This window comes from Mytilus trossulus, chromosome 11 (assembly GCF_036588685.1).
Source record: "Mytilus trossulus isolate FHL-02 chromosome 11, PNRI_Mtr1.1.1.hap1, whole genome shotgun sequence".
Classification (NCBI taxonomy): Eukaryota; Metazoa; Mollusca; class Bivalvia; order Mytilida; family Mytilidae; genus Mytilus; species Mytilus trossulus.
Genome location: NC_086383.1, coordinates 48,130,565 through 48,153,689, shown reverse-complemented (window position 1 = coordinate 48,153,689; position 23,125 = coordinate 48,130,565). Strand labels below are relative to the sequence as shown.

The 23,125-nt window shown below is 32.3% G+C and overlaps 1 protein-coding gene across 1 annotated transcript in view; it reads left to right on the top strand.

The window, feature by feature from the left end:
* Positions 1 to 1,421, top strand: part of LOC134690110 (uncharacterized) — a 35,274-nt gene extending 33,853 nt beyond the window's left edge. The window contains exon 23 of the mRNA XM_063550081.1: positions 845 to 1,421. Within this exon, the coding sequence (XP_063406151.1) occupies positions 845 to 957 (113 nt within the window). The 3' untranslated portion in view covers positions 958 to 1,421. The remainder of the gene's footprint in view (positions 1 to 844) is intronic.
* The last annotated feature ends 21,704 nt before the right edge of the window (positions 1,422 to 23,125 follow it).

Genomic DNA, 23,125 nt, shown 5'->3' with positions numbered 1-23,125 from the left:
GCACTTTATTTATGAGTTTATTGTTTTCTTCATACTGTTTAGCAGTATGCAATTTACATTTTCATCAATACGAAGAATTTGTGGTATATTGTATATGAGACCAATACGAAGTATTTGTGGTATATGGTATATGAGACCAATACGAAGTATTTGTGGTATATGGTATATGAGACGGCATTGAGTAGTAATTCTGTTTTTTGAATACAGAATGAAGTTTGTTACAAGAGAACAACAGGAACACTAACTGCTTCACAAACAAATGCACACATACATACACACTTTAATTGAAAAAAAAACAACAATACATTAATTTAAATGTTCCTAGAGTGTCTCATATATTTGAAAACAAAATGAGAAAAAAAAATCTTATAAATAAGTGTTGTTTAAAAAGCCATTAGAATACAGACAACAAAGGTCATGCAAATGATGGGGAAGGATGTTTAAACATTTTTGATATTTGAAACGATTTTAAGAATTTCCTCAAAACTTTCTTGACAATGTTATGGCTACTGACTCTTTCTGATTTACACTTAATGACCACACCTTAATTACAATACAGGCTACTACAGAATATCTTGGTTTTTTGAAAAATCTTATCTATTTCTTAACTGGTAACACTTATTAGCTAATTTGATATCGCTTTATATAATATTACCCAGTTTACAATAAAATATTTGACAACTGTAGGCAGTTGCTGCAATTACAGTTATATAATATTTGATGACAATAAAAACTTATTTAAAAAGCAAAATCATCAGTTTCAATGACAAAATAGGTATATAATTAGTGCCAAAAACACCCTATAAGTTGTGTTTGTTATTATATTTTTATGTTCTCTTTTCAGAATGGGTTGAAATAGAATCCTATGTGTTAGGGAGTGTAACCATTGCATCTGTCACAATTTCATCATTTACGATATTCAACATTGTAATGAATGGAATGCCTGCCTTCTATTGAAGACAGTTATTCAGCGTGTGTACTTCAACTTCAACTTTATTTGATCACTCAGATACAATACATACTGAAAGGACACTAGGAGAACTGTTATTGTGGAAAACAAATTAATGTCTGATGTATGAAGTTATAATGATAACCGTTTATAACCCACTTGTGGTTGGACATAACATTACAGGGAGATAAATCTGTAAAATCTGCTTAAAGTTTTAATCATTTTGTATTGTTAAGGAAATTTGTCCTGTAGAATAACATTAAATAGGCTACTAAACTCTAAGGAAGATATTCCACCATGTGTCCCCTTCTAATCTTTTATGGAACATACATGGTCTCCACTCAGACGCTTTTAACCAATCATATTTCTAGGAATTTATAGGATGGGTGTGATTATACAATGCCATTTTCATGGTATGCAAATAATAATGTATTCAAAAACATCAAAGAGTACTGAATTTAATTGAAATAAGAGTATCAGGGGGGGGGGGGGGGGGGGGGCAGCATTCTGTTTCGGGCTGATTTATAAAAAAAAATTATAAGAAAGGAGAATATTTTTTTAGCAATCAAAATTGAAATAAGTCTTTTTTTTTTAAATCTATTTAGTTTTCTTTTTGAAAACTATCCATTTTCTTCAAATCATGTTTATGAGAACTCTATTATTAAGATCACTCTATATTGACCACTGATAGTTTTTACATTGTCAGGTAAAGTTTGCAGTGAATTAAACATGTGACATTATATGCTTGTATCATAATTTTTTGGTATTATGTTGGCGTCAGCTTCATTCTAAGACATTTGGTTTGCAGACAAAAACTTTATGTATAAGTGAATAGAAATCTAAGAAATTAACACACAAGATTTGAAACCACAAAAGGTATTGGGGCTGGTTTTGGGGGTTATGGTCTCAACAGCTAATTATATATAATGAATAAGGGGACGAAAAGGGGCCCAAATAAGCTTTTAAAAATTTTGTAGTTTTAAGACAAAACTTGGGTGTAAAAGTATGGATCTTTCTGAAATTGTAACATAAGGTTCCATATCACAAAGGGAAGGCTGGGATTGAGTGTGGGGTTGTATAAGGCTGTGCTCGTTGAAGCATTTTATTCATGTTAAAATAAACTTCTGTTTTCATGCAGAGACAGAACATCATTAATAAATCTGAAAAGATTCTTTTCTTTTTGTCTTTTGTATTATTTCTACCACATCTAAGTTCAAAAACAAACCACACAATTAAAAACCCTCTGGAATTCTGACTGTCTGCTGAAATATAAATCCACCAAATTTGTTGATAAAAAACAGTCCAACATTCTGATGATTCATTTTAAGTGTATATGTTGAGGGAATGTCTCTGTTTCATAGACCTTTGTCCTTTGACAAGCATTTCATATTTACTTTTCCAATTAGATAAAGCTCCGTATAATGATTCAATGTAGATAATCTTTCAATGGAGCATGTATAATACTTTTGGAGTAGTGCTTTCGAAATTTTACAAATCCACATCTGATTGCTCACCTGTTTAAAAATTTTTAGTCACATTTCTTCTATAGGCCATCTATTATTTTAGAAAGAATGGTGGTCACATCTTTTGAAAAGGGTTACTCAAACTTCTTGAACCTTTGTTTATGTAGTTTTTCATAAAGTTAAGGTATCAAGTTTTGGTACGGGAGATTTTCTTTGTTCTGATTGATGTTAATATTGTCAAGGATTTATGGACAGTTTGTTAATATCACTGTCAGCCCTTCTTTCATGGTTGTTGTCCTCACTTTATCTTTAGTATCTGTTGTTTTATTATTATGTTATACCTTATATATTGAGTTGACAATACAGTCAAGTAAAATCGATGTTGTTGACTCCCTCTTCATACATGGAGTTTACGGTTCTGTCACATTAGTGACTTGACAAGAGGATTTAGTGACAAAAAAGAAGGAAGTCAGAGTGAGTAATTGAGGAGCTGCAGAAAGTTATTTTTCAAATTAAAAGGAGAGTTAGAAAATATCAACAAAATAGAAAGATAATGTGAGACTTTTAAATCAGAAAGGAATATGTGTACACAACTTGACTGAAATTCTAGTGGATTATACTCCCTATAACATGGAAGCTGAAATCAAAGACACAGATAGGTATGTTTTAGATAAAGAACATATTATTACAAGGGTTTGCTATATATTTTTTTTGTACATTAGGCTCATAACAATAGAAAACAACTCATACAGTGTATGTTACTTGTTCTAATCAAAACTTAAATCCAAATGCAGCAGATTTAATTTGAATGAACCACACATCTAGAAGCAATACTTCACATCTGATGAAGAGTAATGTACCACAGACTTTTGTCTGTTAAATTCTTTTGTTATACCCCACTTATTTTGCCCCTTTTATGTGCATTATGTTTTCTGGTATGTGCGTCTGTTCGTTACTTTGTCCGTCCTTCTTCAGGTTAAAGTTTTTGGTCGAGGTAGTCTCGATGAACTTGAAGTATTATCAACTTGAAACTTAGTACATATGTTCCCTATGACATGATCTTTCTAATTTATTGCCAAATTAGAGATTTTCCCTAGAAAATGATAGTGTGGACAGGGCATGCGTGTTATAATTAGGAATTGGATAACTGTATTTAGTATGTGCGTACCTTGCATGGTCCTAATGCTGGCCAGACAGTAATTATTTGTCCACATTATTCGATGGATAAGGGAATGCTGTTGAGATGTTCGTAGTCAAGTCCATATATCAGTTACTATAAGAAATAATAGGTCTACTATATTTGGTGTATTGAATAATTGTAAAAAGGGGCAAAAGATATCAGATGGACATTCAAACTCAGAGGGCGAAAATAATACCATGGCTAAATGAGATTAAAATATGGACTAACAATAATACTCAAGGCACAACATAGAAAACTAAAGAAAAAGTACACCAACCATGTCCAACTGGCAGGTATCATCTGACCTTGACCTCATTTTCATGGTTCAGTTGTCAGTTAAGTTTTTGAGTGCTGGTCTATTTAGCTCACCTGGCCCAAAGGGCCAATGAGCTGTTATCATCACTCTGCGTCTGTCGTTGTCTTCATTGTCCGTAAACTTTTTAAAAAAATCTTTCCTCTAAAACTATTGGGCCTAATGAAATCATCTTTAGGGTATCTAGTTCTAAAAAATTATCCGATGACCACCATGGCTTAAAATAGAACATGGGGGCAAAATGCATTGTTTGGCTTATAGCTATGAAACTAAAGCTTTTAGAGCAAATCTGACGTGGGGTAAATTTGAGACAACATTTTTCTGACTTGAAATTTTCAGATGCTGCCCTAAAATTGGTAATTTTAAAGAAATTTTGCATTTTTATACAACCACAAAAACATTTTGGTCGTATATTGGTATGACGTTGGCGTTGTCTCCATCGTCGTCTGAAAACATTTGGTTTTGGCAACATAACATTAGTATAAGTAAATAGAAATCTAGGAAATTTAAACACAAGGTTTGTGACCATAAAAGGAAGTTTTGATTGATTTTGGGAGTTTCGGTCCCAACAGTTTAGTATTTAGGGTTCAAAAAGGACCCACATAAGAATTTTTCTTGGTTTTCGCACAATAACTTTCGTATTAATAAACATAAATCTATGAAGTTTTAACATAAGGTTAAAGACCACAAAAGGAAGGTTAGGATTGATTTTGGAAGTTTTGGTGTCAACAGTTTAGGAATTAGGGGCCAAAAAATGGTCCCAGATAAGCATTTTTCTTGGTTTTTGCACAATAACTTTAGTATAAGAAAAAAGAAATCTATGAAATTTTACCACAAGGTTTATGACCATAAAAGGAAGGTTTGGATTTATTTTTTGAGTTTTGGTCCCAACAGTTTAGGAATTAGGGTTCGAAAGGGTACAAAATTAAACTTTGTTTGATTTTAACAAAAAAATAATATATTGGGTTCTTCAATATGCTGAATCTAACCATGTATTTAGATTCTCAATTTTTGGTCCTGTTTTCAAATTGGTCCACATAAAGGTCTAAAAATTGGACATTATTTGATTTCATCAATAATTGAATTCTTGGCATGGGGTTCTATGATTTGCTGAATCTAACCATGTATTTACATTTTGGTTATAGGTCCATAATACTAATAGGTAAATGTCCAATTTAAAAATTTTAAGTTTTTAGCTCACCTGGCCCGAAGGGCCAAGTGAGCTTTTCCCATCACTTTGCGTCCGTCGTCGTCCTCCGTCGTCGTTTACTTTTACAAAAATCTTCTCCTCTGAAACTACTGGGCCAAATTTAACCAAACTTGGCCACAATCATCATTCGGGTTTCTAGTTTAAAAATTGTGTCCGATAACCTGGTCAACGAACTAAGATGGCCGCCACGGCTAAAAATAGAACATAGGGGTAAAATGCAGTTTTTCGCTTATAACTCAAAAACCAAAGCATTTAGAGCAAATCTGACATGGGGTTAAATTGTTCATAAGGTCAAGATCTATCTGTCAGATGAATCGGACAACCGGTTGTTGGTTTGCTGCCCCTAAATTGGTAATTTTAAGGAAATTTTGCTGTTTTTTGGTTATTATCTTGAATATTATTATAGATAGAGATAAACTGTAATAGCAATAATGTTCAGCAAAGTAAGATTTACAAATAAGTCAACATGACCGAAATGGTCAAATGACCCCTTTAGGAGTTAAAATATAACTGCAATGAAATTTTTAGATGAATTGGACAACCTGTTGTTGGGTTGCTGCCCCTGAACTGGTAATTTTGAAGGAAATTTTGCTGTTTTCGGTTATTATCTTGAATATTATTATAGATAGAGATAAACTTTAAAATACAATAAATGTTGGCAAAGTAAGATCTATAAATAAGTCAACATGACCGAAATTGTCAGTTGACCCCTTCAAGAGTTATTGCCCTTTATAGTCAAGTTTTAACCATTTTTTCATAAATCTGAGTAATCTTTCACCAAAATCTTCTCTGAAACTACTGGGCCAAGTTAATTATAGATAGAGATAATTGTAAGCAGCTAGAATGCTCAGTAAAGTAAGATGAACAAACACATTACCATCACCAAAACACAATTTTGTCATGAATCCATCTGCGTCCTTTGTTTAATATTCACAAAAACCAAGGTGAGCGACACAGGCTCTTTAGAGCCTCTAGTTAAGTTAAAGTTCTGAGACTATATTTATTCTTTGTCAGAAACCTATGTTGTGTCAACTATTTAATCACAATCCAATTTTAGAGCTGTTTCAAGCTTGAATGTTGTGTCCATACTTGCCCCAACTGTTCAGGGTCCGACCTCTGGGATCGTATAAAGCAACGCCCTGCGGAGCATCTGGGTTTGGTTATTATCTTGAATATTTTAATGGATAGAGATAGTCTGTAAACAGCAAAATTGTTGACAACATGGCCAAAATTGTCAATTGACCCCAAAAAGAGTGATTGCCCTTTAAGGTCGACTTTTCACAACTTTTCGTAAAATTTTGTAAGTTTTTACCAAAAAAATGTTCTTCTATGTAACTGCTTGGCCAAATTTAATCTAACTCGGTCGAAATGATCCTAAGGGTATCTACTCGACGACCCTGTCCACCAAACAAGATGGTCGCCATGACAAATCTGACCAGGAATGAATACGTTCATAAGGGTAAACCCTATCTGCCCTGGATTTTTCAGAAGAATTAGACAATCAGTTGATGAACTGTCTCAGAATTGCTAAATTTATAGAAATTTTACAGTGTTTGGTTATAATCTTGAATATTTAAATGAATAGAGATAAACTGTAAACAGCAAAACTGTTCAGCAGTAAGATCTACAAAAAGCGGGACATGACCATTTAACCAAATGTGGCCCCAATCACCATAACATCTAGTTAAAAATGTGTCAGATAACCGTACCTACCAACCAACAGGGTTGACATGTCTTAAAGTAGAACATAGGGATAAAAAGCAAGTATTGTCTATTAATTTTTGAACCGTTAAAAATAGAGAAATTCTGATAGGAAAATAATGAGCCCTAATAATTGTCCATATATATGCCAAAACTGTTAGACAAATTCTTATAGGACTTATTTCTCATAAATGTCGAATTTTAGGATTTATTTCTTCATTTTTACTATTTATCATGCAAACTATGATATTTAGAGTAATATATTTTTTGTCTGTTATGTCTCATTATGATGGATAAATAAACACTATAAATCCCAAAATTTATCAGCAAGGCAAGATTTATTAATAAACCATGTTAGAGAGTGTTCTTTGTTTGATATTCCCATACATAGAGCCTCTATGTATTTCTAATACTATATGCAATATATCAACTATTATTGGTGTATGGACATATTTTATGATGTACATGTCAGTCTGGCAGGTTTTATTTGACATTGACGTTATTCAGTTTCACGGTTCATTACTTAATTTCAAGTTTTGTGTTTTGGTCTGTTTTCTTAACTGTAAGCAATAGGCGAACTAGATTTGTTGTATAGAAGAGTTGTAAGGATAATATGTCTGTCTGGCAGGTACCATCATTTTCATGGGTAAAAGTTTCCATTGTTAAGTTTGTTTTAAAGTTTCTGTCAACTATTTAGTATATATAATGCATACATTGATTGTAAGGTGTACATGCCTGTCTGTCATGGTTCATCTGACCTTGACCTCACTTTCATATATCAGTGGTCAATGTTTAGTTTTCTTTGTTATGTTTGTTTATTCTGTGAGCTTTTGCCATCACTTGGCGTCCGTCGTCATCGTCTGTCGTCGTAAACTGTTTAAAAAATCTTCTCCTCTGAAACAACTGAGCCAAATACCTTTAGCCTTAAAACGAATGTTCCTTAGGGTATGTAGTGTCCATCTACAAATATTGCCGCCATGGCTAAAAATAAAACATATACAGTTTTTGGCTTATATTTCAAAAACTAAAGCATTTAGAGCAAATCTGACATGAGTGAAAGTGTTCATTGGGTAAAGCTTTATCAGCCCTGAAATTTTCAGATGAATCTGATAACCCGTGTTATAAATTAGTTATTTTAAGGAAATTTTGCAGTTTTTGGCTATATTTTTTAAAAGTTTTATGAGAAAAATGAACTGTAAACCGCAAAAACGTTCAACAAAGTAAGATCTACAAATAGGTTGATATGACCAAAATTGTTAGTTGACCCCTTAAGGAGTTATTGCATTCACAATTTGTTTATCATGTTATCTAACTTTGAATAAATCTTATCCTCTGAAACCGCTGAACTAATTCCAACCAGTCTTAAGCTAAATGATCCTTATGGTATCTAGAATAAAGTTTGTGTTTTATTTTCTGTTTCGTCAAAAAACATGCCGCCATGACTAATATAGAGATAGGGGTAAAATGCAGTTTTTAGCTTATATCTCAAACACTTAAGCATTTAGAGCAAATCTGATGTAAAGTGAAATTGTTCATTTGGTTTGCTACCACTTAATTTAAGAAATAATTCATGTTGGCTTGTATATATCGTAATTTTACTGCGGTTTGGCCCTTTATGACAAATATTTTACCCTGAGCGATAGCGAGGTGTAAAATATCGGCATAAAGGAACAACCCGTGGTAAAATCACGATATATTCAAGCTCCCATGAAATATTTAGATTCTAATAGGACAAATACTGCAATTCTCATGGATCAAAGCGCTCTAGGTGGAGGCAAATATTTGCCGTTCCCATGAATAAACGCACTAAAAGAACGGAGCATACTGAATTAGTGACATGCTTAAACTATTTACAATAACGTATTAAGATAGTTTTGAATTAATTTAAATGATAATTTACCTATATGTCTGATATGTTTTAAGAAAAAGCTTATATCACATTTTAGCATCGTTTGTTTACGTTTCCTTGTTTCGTGCAAATTTTCGTTTTCACATGCGTGTATTTTCCCGTAAAATGCTTATATTCTTACGTCATCGTTCGATGACGCAGGGAAGCTCATTCTTAAAAAATCTTATGACGTACGATCGGAACAGCCCATGAAATATATTCATATTTTTCCACGGGTGTGGGCTCAAAGCGTCATGTTAGAATGGTAATTTTAAGGAAATTTTAGAGATTTTAGTTATTATCTTGAATACTATTAATGATAAAGAAAAATTGTAGAACGTAAAAATGTTCAGCAAAGTAATATCTACAAATAAGTTGATATGACCAAAATTGTCAATCGACCCTTAAGGAGTTACTGTCCTTCAAAGATAATTTTGCTGAATTTGTTGATCTAGTTTGCTTGCTTTAAAACTGCTGAATCAAATTTAGCGAAAACTTAGACTGAATGAGATTAAGAATATCTAGTATACATTTGTTATTTTATTTCTTTGTACGTCAGAAACATAGCTAAAATGTAACCTATGGTATAAAATGAATTTTTGGGGGGCTTTTGAAGAAAATGGGACAGATACAAAAGACATTTAAAATGGAAATTTTAAGACACTCACTAATATAACTGTAACGCAAAATTGTTATTGTGAAAATAAATTTAAGCATAAAATAACAGGTGAACGATTCAAGTTCTTGAGATTCTCTTGTTTATTTTACTTTTGAGTTTGATATTTTGGTATACCTTTTTTAATACTATTTGCAACATGTTTATGCAATAACTATAATAACAATAAATAATAATATCAAGGCTTATAGATCATCGTTGATCATCTCAAAGATTGATTTTCTTGCTTTAGTCGGTAAAGCGAAAGTGAAAAAAGAAATCGAGTCGAAATGACCAATGGTAATCTGTTATCGCTATTTTACCTTTGTCGACGATGTCAATTTCAGTGACAATGACACGTGTCCCATTAGTTTCTATCACTCGAATCCGCTGAGATAGGAAATTATCAGTCAGCAAGATCAAAGGAAAATTTCCTAAAACAGCGATAAAATGTTTCAAATAAGAAATTCTATTTTCATATATTTTTCTGAATCTACATGATATTTATCTTTTCTTAGTACAGGCATTTTCTTATGTAGAAAACTGTGGATTTAATCTTGTTTTATAGCTAGTATAGCCTCTCACTGATGATAGTCGCATAAAATTAAGATCATGTGAATTCCCAAGAAATTCATCATCGTATTCGATTAATGAATATATTGTGTTATGTACACTTTAATCACAAAAGGCCCACATAAACTATCGACTGCATGTAATCAAACTCCGATTTAAATAACATGTAACTATTGATTTGTATTACTGGGAACGATATAGACTTAGTTTACGTTTTGAGGACACTTACACTACACTCACGTATTAAACCTCAATGTGAACACGACCTAAAGTCAGTTTATTGGGGTTTCTTTTTATAACACGACACACACTGGTTGAGTAATATTTAGTTTTTCTATGTGTGCTTTTGTGCTATTGTTTGTCTTTGTCTATTTTATCAATGGAGGTGTCAGTTTATTTTCGCCTTATGAGTTTGAATGCCTCTGGTATCGTTCGCCTTTCACATGAAATCTTTGGTGAAATATTCACTTATCATTAACAGGGTTATTCAAAGTCATGTTTAGCACTATAGACAGATACTTTGTCTTCTCTTATAAACAATGAGAAACACGTTACTAGCATGCCTAATTTTGTGGGGAAAGTTATGGGTTATGATGACCAATTCAGTTTTGAACCCTGTCCTTTAAATAAATGTTACTATTTACATTTGATCTGGGCATTATCGTTACATTTTATATTTGTGTGGTGAGAAGAAATGAAGTTATTTCAAAAAAGCAAAACACATAGACGTTGCTTACGATGTTGGTACCAATTCCATTTTGCTATAGATTAGCATACAAATAAATACGTAGACCGGTCAGTTCGATAAAAAGTATAGTGATTTCTCATTGAATTCATTACAGTAGACTTGAAATTAAAGAAAAAAAGGAACCAGCATTTAAAATTCCAAGAAATATACACTTAATTATCATATTTCTACGCTAAAACGTACTGTCCAACGTCTCGTTTTGTGTGCAAGAGATCGGAGTTCCGTTTCTTTCTAAAGGTATTTTCTCCGATCATCGTAAAACTTCACAAGAATATTGCTATTGTTATAGATATTAGAGTGTTAAAGCAAAATCAATATCACTGAAACCGTAATCTGAATAATGTTTCTTTTGTGAACGGTCTTAAATATGGCCAAGCATATGCAAAGTAGGTATATTTCAGATTGCGCATTTGAACCGGGAAAATGAAAAAGCTGAGAGGAAAAGTATTTATTATACTTTGAAAGTTTTTTTTTCTCCTGGTACATGATATTTTTTGCAGGAAACCATGCGTATAATTTCTATTGCAGTGACTTCAAAAAGTATAGCCATCTTGTGCCGACGAAAAGAAAGCTGCCTTTCTTTAAAATTGAGGTTTTATCCAGCTGTCTATCAAATAAGCATAGTTATATCATAGAAAATAAAACTTGGTGGTAAAGGTTTTTCTGTTTTTCTTTTTAAACAATATAGTGTTATATATTTTTCGTTAGGCTACAATGTTTTTAGATCGTTTGAAAATTATAGCTGTTTTGTGTCCCAATTGTTTCAGGTTTATTTCGAATGAAAATAAAAAATACATGTATATAAATTACAACCAATGTATGAGAAAGGAACAGTTTAAGTTTAAATTCAAATTTTGACCAAATGAGATTGATATAAAAAAAATATCGGGATCTAAGTTTTTATAGCATATTTGTTTTATGTAAGGAACATTGTCTATCTGCAAGTTTTAAATCGTCTAAAGTAACATGTATATTTTTTTTTATAATAAAATAAACTACAGAAAACCCATTGTTGGCAATTATAACAAACAAAGAAATACGGAAATGAAAAAATTTAAAACATGAATCCCGAAGGTTTAACTTCTTAAATATTTTGCGACAAAAAAGCATCGGGAAATGATTAAATATCGAAAGGAAACGGGAAAGGTCAGAAATGCAACAAAAGGAGTATGTACAAATGTAGAAATCTGCAATAAAATATGAATATGAATTCAAAATCCAATTTATAATATAAAACAAATCTGCGTAAATTTGGAAATTAATGTATCGGATTCATCAATGTGAACTGCTATCGAAAGGAAAATTATCAATTATGCCCTGGAAAAACTGACAACTCCTGGAAATGAATATTCATTAAAATATACGACCACTTTGAATTTTATTTGTAAAACTATGCATTTTTGTAGACAAACCGAAATCAGTTACCAAATTCACATCAGTAAATCTACCTCATCAATAATATAACGCCTGAACCTTTCGTTGAAATCGTCGAAATAGCCTTATTTCTAGGAAGGCCGTAAAACGCTTAATAGTACCAACATCGTGCTTAACGTCATAGCCATTTTGCACTTTTTTAGGACTGTCTCGTTCTTGGCTCTGAATATGAAGTCGGACTCACACATGTATCTTCTCAAGACACGTTTAATTTACCAAACAAAATAAGCACTTCCAAATTAAAACCGGATCTAACAAAACAGTGTTTGCAAACGGAGCAAAGTTGTTTGAATGCTTTAGCTGTGGTTTGTTTTAATGCAACGCTTCCGTTGTTCAATAAAATGGTGGGCACTCTTTTGTGTCATAAATTTTGAATTTAACCTTACGCATACGCAATCGATACAATACATTAAACTCTCGATGTATTTTTAATCAGTCAAAATCAGGTTTTAATTTTCTGTATATAATCCTGAAAAAATTAGGTATTTGAAATAAATTGAACCTTTTATTCCATTTTTATACGACCGCAAAAATTGAAAAAAATTTGGTCGTTTATTTGTATCACGTCTTTGTATTTTGAATGTTAAAATAATGTAGGTCCGTAGTTGGAATTCAATTTAGTTTAGGATATTACTTTACATGACATGACCGTTTATACATGGATGAGATATTATGTAAATGTGATATATTTTTCTTTCGGAATATACCATTACTTTCGACTGATTGTCAATAGCCTAGTTTAATAATGAACTGAGTCCAACAAAAGTTATTCTATATAATCTTGAAATTAATTTTTAACTCTTATCAATTACGGAGCATTCAAACCAAAATGAGTTCAAAATGAAGTTCAAAATTTTGCCTTGGATTTTGTGTTTGTTTTTGAAAATATCCTTTGCCCAAAGTAAGTAAATATTAAAGTTATATAAAGAACTAACGTAACGATCACCACACCAAAAAACTAACAATATTTCGACTTGAAGATTTGGCAAGAATATTGTATTTAAACCAAATAATGAATTAAAAGCTTAACACTAATCGTAAAAATATTGTCGTTGATTTTCCTGTTTACTTTAATATCAACCTTTACCAAAATGTAATACTTGTATTCATAAAAAATAAAGAATAGGTCAAAGGTACGTACCAACCACCATCTATGAAAGAACGAAACATGATTAAATTTTGGGTTGATATGTGTATTGTCATAAACTGTCGTTTCAGCTTTTACTTATATTAACCAAAAGTTCAAATAAAATGAGAATTTTTGTTATAGTTCTCGGTTTTGTTTCCAGAAGGGGTAGGGAAGGGTTCTTTGTGCCATTTCAAATACCGTTTTGTACAGAAAATAAATGAAATATTTTTATTTTCAGTACGTCGAGTTTGAGTGAAAAAGCTCCAAATACCAATTACAGTACTAATTTAATTGTTTGTACAGTTTTCCAAAGTTGGTCATGGCGATCTTGAATACACCAAACAACGCATGTTACATGTTTAATTATTTTTACAGGTCGTTGTTACCTATTATTATACATTTATATCACATTTGGTTAAAAATAAATAAAGTCTTTTTTTCTAAAATTTATATCGATTCACTATCTAGTGAAAGTTTCCGTAATTATAGTTTCAATTGCAGGCTTTCTGCCCATAGATGTTTTCTGCAAGGTATATACTCCCGAGAAAGTCTATATTGTGTGAAGATATACATACATGGTTTATGTGCCTAATCTAGACTAGCTAGGTGGATTTCTGTCATATTTGTTTTTCGTTATGTATTTGGCCGTCGATTTTTCCCTTTGTGTTTTATCACGTTTTGTCAAATATGGAGAGATATTTATATCTTACTATATAGTATGTGTTTTTATCATTATGGAGGACCGTTACGTAGGGTGGACATATGTTCCAAAGAGGTGAAAAATACCAAGTAGAAATTCCAAACTTATATGTCAACGATAAACTTACAACACCATGACAAAAAATACTAGTGAAAAAAAGATTGAGCTTTTTAAAAGTGTTATTCTTGATCGTCCTTTCAATACTTTGATTTCACTCTTACAACCCGAATTTGTTTTTTTTTCCTATCGATTTATGAGTTTCGAACATCTGTATAATACTGTTGCCTTTTTTTACATAAATTTTCCTCGTTCAATTTTACTAAACTCACACACATTGCCAAGAACCACAGCATACCGAAAAAAGTTCGTATTTGGGCAATGTGTTATTTAACGTTATAAAATTATGCCTCTTTTTAACTTAGTAAATTGTAAAGCTAGAGCGGAGAATTCTTGTCCTCATACACATACTTCTTATATATATTTAAATGCTATCCACATTTCTTCTTACATAAATAGATTGCCCGTTTGTTATAAGTGTTGTTGTTGACTGTTTTATAGTCTTCTTTATTTTTTTATATTTCTGTAGTCCACTTTTGATATAAATATATGAAAGTTTCGACTTAGTTTAAAAATAATAGGCAATACGATTTCAGTCATTTGACTGATGGGTAACTTGTCTAACTATCCTTTTTCGTAACATGAAGTTTAAGTCTCTCTACTGGTACTATAATATTCTATATAATATGCAAAATGGTAAAATTTGTCATTACTTGAGAGTTACCAGTGAAGTCGTCTGACCGGGTTTGTCTTTCTGAACGGATGGTAGATCTTATTATTTTGAACATTTCATATTTCATGGTCAGAAAGTTGTTTTCAAGATATTTAACAATTCTCAATTTTATCCATATTTTCTGTTTTTAGTCTTGTCGGCTATGTTGGAAGGCCCAATGGGACATGTTTTTTAGACTGCATACCTCAATGATAATTGTGGCTAACTTTTGTTAAATTTAGCCCTGTAGTTTAAATAGAGACGGTCTTTGTAAAAGTTATGGGACGACCGACAGACGACGGACGCAAAATTAAAGAAAAGCTTGTACGGGACCTTGGACGTTTTGCATAACATGAAGTCAAAAAGATCAAATGTCTATAATGTTTGTGAAATCTATTATAATAGCATGGATTTTCTGTATTTTAAATATTTAATCTGAGTAGGGAACCAAAGACAAAAACATTAAAAGACTCATAAGAAGTATAGTGTTGTTGGTTTTTTTTTATATAAAATACCGTAAAGGATCGAAGTAAAATTTCATGTGTGAAGATTTGCAAACTTATTTGAAAATTTTCATTCGTAAAATCATTTTAAAATGAGTTGTGTCGGATAGAAATCGACCTTTTGCAAATAAATATAAATACATCTGTTAACTTATTTAGAGTTGAAAAAATCAGTCATATGTTACAATTAAAAAAATAAAGGCCACATGAGAATACCGCTATTCAGAAGTCATAAATCAATAACAATTCAATTATATTGTCATAAAAACATATAACGTTCCCTATTATATTATGATTTTGAAATGAATAATCTAAGTCCTAGTGGTCTTAAACAATAGTGCATTAAAATGCCATATTGTTACTACTTAGTTTAAATGATAGATATGTGCAACCTTTCGAAAGAAATTGTGCGAACTTTTATTTTGAAATTCTATCGCGTGTATTGAACTCGAACTAAAGTGTCTGTATTTATGCAACATGGTTTGATCATGGATCTGAATAAGAGTTGTGCGTACAAAAGTACTGAAAAGGGTGTTACACAAGCACTTGCAAGGGAATTATTAATATCCGTTAACATATTTTTTTTCAAAAAGAGCTATTGACAGTCGAACAGAGAGAATTTAGTCGGATGTAATCAACTAGAAAACTAACCTTTATGTATGCGATATGGTACCACTATTTTGAAACATTGAACTAATGACAGAACGGTTTAGGTATTTGGCCAAGTACACTGTGACCTAGGTTTATATCATGCATTATAATGATATTGATTTTGTCTTTACCGGTGCTTGCTTGCGATTGTGAAAATTGTGTAAAAAATAGCGAAATTATGATTCTTGACGTTATCCTGATTTGAAAATGTGATCAAGTACAAAACCTTTTGAACAATAAAAAAAAAAAACAATCACTTACTTGAAAAAACAACCAAATATAGTCCTTTTCTATACCCGAACCAGCAAACTCATCAATCAATTTAATGTAATAGTAGAAATTTTTGGAAAGTTGTAAGACGGAATTTTATATCAATATCTTACCAAGTCATGGAGATGCCTGTAATACATCATGAATATATAAGTTGTTTCCATTTGATTATTGTGTATGCAATTTTGATTCTGTCATTGACGGGTGCCACATTTGGAGCAGGATCTGCTTACCCTTCCGGAGCACCTGAGATCACCCTTTGTTTTTGCGGGGTTGGTGTTGCTTATTCTTTAGTTTTCTTTGTTGTGTCATGTGTAATATTGTTTGTCTTTTTTTTTACATTCCTCTGAAACCCGATTTTGAAAAAGTTGAAATGCCAAAAAATAACATTCATCAGCCGACAAGTTAACCATAAGTTATTTCATACCCAATCACAAGTCATCTATTCAGAGAATGACATGATTTTCCAAATGTCATAGTTCAAATTATTGAGAAAACCAAAATTTGGACACGTACTATTGGAGCCATACCAAATTCAAAACTTTTTCGTGTATCAATTAACGTGTTTAAGTTACATATGTATATTCTTAGATAGTTTTATACTTTCAATTTAGTAACCGTATCAGGTTTTTTTCATAAGCTGATCCACACCTAAATAAATTAAGTTTTGATTGTTGCTATTTTAAGACATTATTTGTATTTGTTTTTAAAACTTTTTACCTAGATAAATTCACACGCACGATGAATAGTATAAATATTTGATTATCTCTCTCTATATATATAGTATATATGTCGTGACATTATTATTTTATTTATTTTTTTGATTTTTAAACAACAGATTTTCACTAAGAAATCAACATTTTCCCTCAGATATAGAAATAAATAAATCCCCGAGTGTACGTACTATTTTTTTTATTATCAAAACAGCTTTTGACTTCCCTTTTCAGCATTTATTTCCATGCTGGTTTGCATATATTCAATTACTGGCGTATGTCCATACGGGGTGCTAAATTTAGAAAATGTTAGTTATGTCGCTTATGGTAGGATAAATAGTACCGTTTCCCATAAAAAGAAACAGTTTACCATTTTCAAACCTTGATTCAAGATTCTGTTATTGATATTCATATCAAACCTTTAAGTACTAGTTATCTTTTATCATTATTTCAAATTGGTGTTCTGTTTAAAACATTGTCTTGCCACTAAAACAAGTATCCACTAGAGTTCAAATGACGTAGATTTATTATACTGGTCAGCTTATGACATTAAAAATATCGAAAACTAATACAGTATAGCCTATGAGAACAAGCCTAACATGAAAAAATTCTAACTCTATAGAGAAAACTCACGGCCATTTACAAAAAAAACCAGCAATATATTAAACAGACATGAGCTAACAAGAACCACCGAATTGCAGGCTTCTGACTTTGGACAGACCTGAAAAGAGTGAAGCAGGGTTCTACATATTTGTGAGCGTCCATCCCTTCCTAACCCCAGATAATGATTTATCAGCACAACATGAGAACACACTTTAGAAATCAAACACAATAAACACTAAGCGTAGATATAAGAATACTCGCAGTTTCTGAAAGTCAGTTAATCAATTACAAATAAAAAATCAATTATGTTTTCCCAGACTTTAGTATCACCAATTCACATAAATGGATTTAGTCTAAGGACGTCGTAAAATGTTTTAAAAACGCATGACCTTGTGTCAAAAAACACAAGTAAACAGTATCAACAGGATAAAGGTTCATGCGTTATTGGACGTTACTATGCCCGAGGCAACGAAGGTGCGGAGTGCATAATGTGTTTGACACGTCCGTCTGGCCGCCCGTCACTCTGTCAGTCCGGTTTCTTGTAATCGCAACTCCTCTCAAACCACACAACAGAATTTCATGAAACCTTTTCAGATAATAAGAACATACTATGAAGGTGTGCATATAGACAGGAAATAAAGATTTGTTTTTTCTAGGAGTTACGCTCCTTTGACTTATTTACTTCAGTATACTACTGCAACATTTTGTCATCGCAACTCATCTGAAACCACACTACAGAATTTCATGAAACTTTGTAGATAATACTGACATACTACGTAGATGTGCATATCGACAGGAAACTATTTATTTCTTACAGTTATTTCATTTCTCCAGTGCCAATGTTGGGACGTGGGGTATGTGAGCGCGCTCACTAGGGTTCTTGAATTATAGCAATATACATTTAGTTATGACTTTCTGTTAAAAAAAACATAATTTAAATTACATGTATATTATCGATCAAAACAATAATTCAAAGTTTATTTACATCATCTAGCTTGATACAAAATTTAAATTAACACCGTAAAATTAAGGATGTGATATCCAGATTTAATACAAATTTTAAAGGTTACAAGCCTCATTTCCTCCCCAACTAGTTTTTAGCTCACCTGGCCCGAAGGGCAAGTGAGCTTTTCCCATCACTTTGCGTCCGGCGTGAGGCCGTCCGTCGTCGTGGGCCGTCGTCGTCGTCGTCGTCGTCCGTCGTCGTCGTCGTCGTCCGTCGTCGTTAACTTTTACAAAAATCTTCTCCTCTGAAACTACTGGCCAAATTAAACCAAACTTGGCCACAATTATCATTAGGGTATCTAGTTTTAAAATTGTGTTCGGTGACCCGGTCAATTTATCCAAGATGGCCACTATGGCTAAAAATAGAACATAGGGGTAAAATGCAGTTTATAGCTTATAACTAAAAAACCAAAGCATTATGAGCAAATCTGACATGGGGGTAAAATTGTTTATCAGGTCAAGATCTAACTGCTGTATAAATTTCAGATGAATCGAACAACCCGTTGTTGGGTTGCTGCCCCTGAATTTGTAATTTTAAGGAAATTTTGCTGTTTTTGGTTATTATCTTGAATAATATCATAGATAGAGATAAACTGTAAAAGGCAATTATGTTCAGCAAAATCAGATTTACAAATAAGTCAACATGACCAAAATGGTCAGTTGACCCCTTTAGGAGTTATTGCCCTTTTTAGTCAATTTTTAACCATTTTTCGTAAATCTAAGTAATCTTTTACAAAAATCTTCTTCTCTGAAACTACTGGGCCAAATTAGTTTAGTTTAAACATATTTATTTACAGTGGATTGGGAAACAAGTTTTGCAACTTATATTAATCTCTCTCCACTTTGCGGGTGCGAGTGCTGCCTTGTAGCGGCATTAGCCTACTCTTTTTCGAAATCTACAAGGGTGTCTTTAATGTGCAAGAGATATGGCTCTCTCTTAACACGGGTCAGCCATTTATCGCCCCCTTCCGACGGACTATCATCGTTTCCTCAAGACCATACTCGCAAATGGTGTCAAGGGAGAGCCGAAAATTGAGTTCCTGAAATTTTCATCCCAAACGGGAATCGAACCAGGAACCTTTGTGTTAGTAGTCCGATGCACTCACCACTACACCACGGCTCTATTAGACCAAACTTGCCCACAATCATCATTGGGGTATCTAGTTTAAAAATTGTGTCCGGTGAACCGGTCAACCAACCAAGATGGCCGCCATGGCTAAAAATAGAACAAAGGGGTAAAATGCAGTTTTTGGCTTATAACTCAAAAACCAAAACATTAAGAGCAAATCTGGCATGGAGTTAAATTGTTTATCAGGTCAAGATCTATCTGCCTTAAAAGTTTCAGATGAATCGAACAACTCGTTGTTGGGTTGCTGCCTCTGAATTGTTAATTTTAAGGAAATTTTGCTGTTTTTGGTTTAATTATCTTGAATAATATTATATATAGAGATAAACTGTAAACAGCAATAATGTTCAGCAAAGTAAGATTTACAAATAAGTCAAACGACTGATATGGTCAGTTGACCCCTTTTGGAGTTATTGGCCTTTATAGTCAATTTTTTACATTTTTCATAAATTTTGGTAGATTTTTAGAAAATATTTTCCACTGTAATTACTGGGCCACTTCATTACAAATAGAGATAGTTGTAGCAACAAGAATGTTCAGTAAAGTAAGATCTACAAACACATCACCATCATCAAAACACAATTTTGTTATGAATTTATCTGTGTCCATTGTTTATTATGCACATAAACCAAGGTGAGCGACACAGGCTCTTGAGAGCCTCTAGTTTTTATTTCCATAAAAGTATATATAAGTATAACTAGTTTACTTCATTTTGCAGACTAAATTGTGCCCTATCTTACCGGTATAAGCAATAGTACCAACATATTTGCTGTAGTTAACAATATGCAATGTTTACTAAAATATATCATAACTACAATGACATATATTATGAAATATGAAAGAACATACATTCGTTTTGTATAAATAATAACTAGGAGGAGCCTAAACTAACCGCTGAAATTACTGTTTTTACTTTTAGGAACCTCAAATGCTAAACAAATATGCGTTGATTGACAAAATATGAAGAACACAATGTGTATTTCTTTTTCATTTTCTATCAAAAACGACTTGTAAATGGTTAAACTGGATTTTACTATAAAATGTTATTTTGCTTGACTTTATAAATTATAATTCCGTGAGTAATTGTTTCTTCTACAGATTACTATTATAGTCATGCAAAGGAAGGTGACACTGTGTCACTGTCGTGTAATTCCGAAACGGTATCACACACCTCCTATTCAGGATATGTAGAACCTTCAGACCCATACATTGTAGTGGATGATATACTGTTTACATATGACAGCTGTTCTCATACAAACAACCATGGTATCAAAAACAAGTGTGACAACCAAACAGCATGTAATTTTGTTGTGACCAATTCACTGGTTGGTAGTTCCTGTGGATATGATGGTGTGGGAGGTCTGAAAATACAGTATCATTGCGTTCGTAAGTATATAACGGATACCAAGTTACACATTTTAAGATAATGTATTAATATGTTTTATTTACCAAATAGGGCACAGGACGACATATATCACATATTTAAAGTAGTATAATTATCAAGGCACTGTTTTGAAAATTAAGGCTAGACAATAAACATGTAACAATATAAAGGAAAATATACCAAAAGAATCATATTATGATATATTTGCCAAAATTTTAAATTTGACAGGAATTTCATTGGCGAATTATTGCTACTACGTTTACGAGCAATTACCTGATGTATAACCTGTAAAAATTTTCGACATGTTTTTTAAAATTTAAGAGGATAAATATATTGAAGTCTTTTTACATTCATAAAGATATTGAATAACATCACTTCATGTCCTTATCAATAGTCTAACAAAAATGCGTAACGTATGTCTTTGATAGGAACATCTTTAGTAGATAAAGCATATTCTGGATCAAAAGACAGTAAAAACATTTCGACAGGAACAATGACCTATATGTTTGTCTTTGATACTTGTGTCCAAGGGTTTTAAGATAACAAGGGTGGGATACTTTCATATTCTAAACTATGTCCGATGGTAAACACAATTTTGGCCTTGTCTCTGCCCAAAGGTATATTCTTTTGAACAGATACATTTCGTGCAACAGTATTTGAGATCTGTCGATCACTCGTGGAAAATTTAACGCGCAAATATAACTAACAGAATTTAATATAAGGTTGAAAATTACCTTCATCACGCTAGTGTTTCGTTGCTATTTAATAAAATTAGACATATATATAGATATAGTTAGTGCCTTAAAGGGAAGTATCTGCATTTAAACGATATCTTGATGATATAAGAAAACATGCATCCAATATAGGCGCAAAATTTGAATTATGGAGATTGCCTATAGAATCTTTTTATTAAAACACAAACCCTTTTGTATTAAGGTAGTATATATAAAAATAATATTAATCCATATTGATAAAGGAAGCTTTTTCTCTAGTACAGTCTCTAGGTTTGACGAAAACTTATTCATGTTATACATATGCAAAAAATATTGTTGAAGAACCAACTATTGACCTTAATATTCTTTCTACTTGTAAGGACATAAAAGATGTAAAAAAAAACCAACAACAATATAATACAATATAAATAATATAAAGTTAAAAATGATATGTAGATATGAAGATTTAATTGAAACTAAATTTGGAAACATTGATCTTTTGGATTTTTTTTTAGCTATATGAAAAACTTTAAAAAGATTGCAAACTAGAATCTTAATATTCTTAATATCAAATTTTAAGATAAGCAGATTTATCACTTAATTTAGACTAAGTGGTCACTCCCTCGACTGAAAAGGGGAAGTATTTTAAAATCACAAGAGACTTTGGCATAAATGCAAAATACTAGAGAATTTTTCAACTCTATTGTGATTATAATGAAACATTAAGAAATGCCCTTTCAACACATATGTACTGAAAATAATAACTTGAATAATTTAAATGAAGAAGACAAAATTCTTTACTTACTAACTCCCTCAAGCCGAAGTACGATGGTGATAACGCCGTAGTTCATGAAAACGCCAAAGTCAGATGGTGATTACACCGAAGTGCGATGGTGATAAAGCCGAAAAACCATGGTGAGAACGCCAAAGTGCAATGGTGCTAACGTCGAAGTACGATTATGATAACACCGAAGTGCGATTGTAATAACGTCAAAGTGCGAAGATAATAACGCCAACGTCCGATGTTGAGGACGCCGAACTACGATGGTGACAACGCCGAAGTGAGATGGTGATAACGTCAAAGTGAGAATGGTATATCGCCGAAGTGAGAACGTTATAACGCCGAAGTACGATGGTGATAATGCCGAAGTACGACTGACTACATTAACTATTTATTTTCGATACTTTTCGTGTCGATGTAGAAGTAGTTGTTAGGGTGTTTAAGTTAAGAAGGGGCTAAAACTTTAAATTTTAAGGGAAACAGGATGTGATTGGTGGAGAGGCGAAAACTAACATTCTTCAGTGGGTTTTTTTTTATATCTACAAAAGGTTCATTTTGAACTAACGATGTTGCAGTCATTCTCCCCATACATACGAGTACGCAGACTGCGGTATAGGCTTTGTGTATTGTTGAAGTCTGTACGGTGTTAATTTCTGGGTCATTT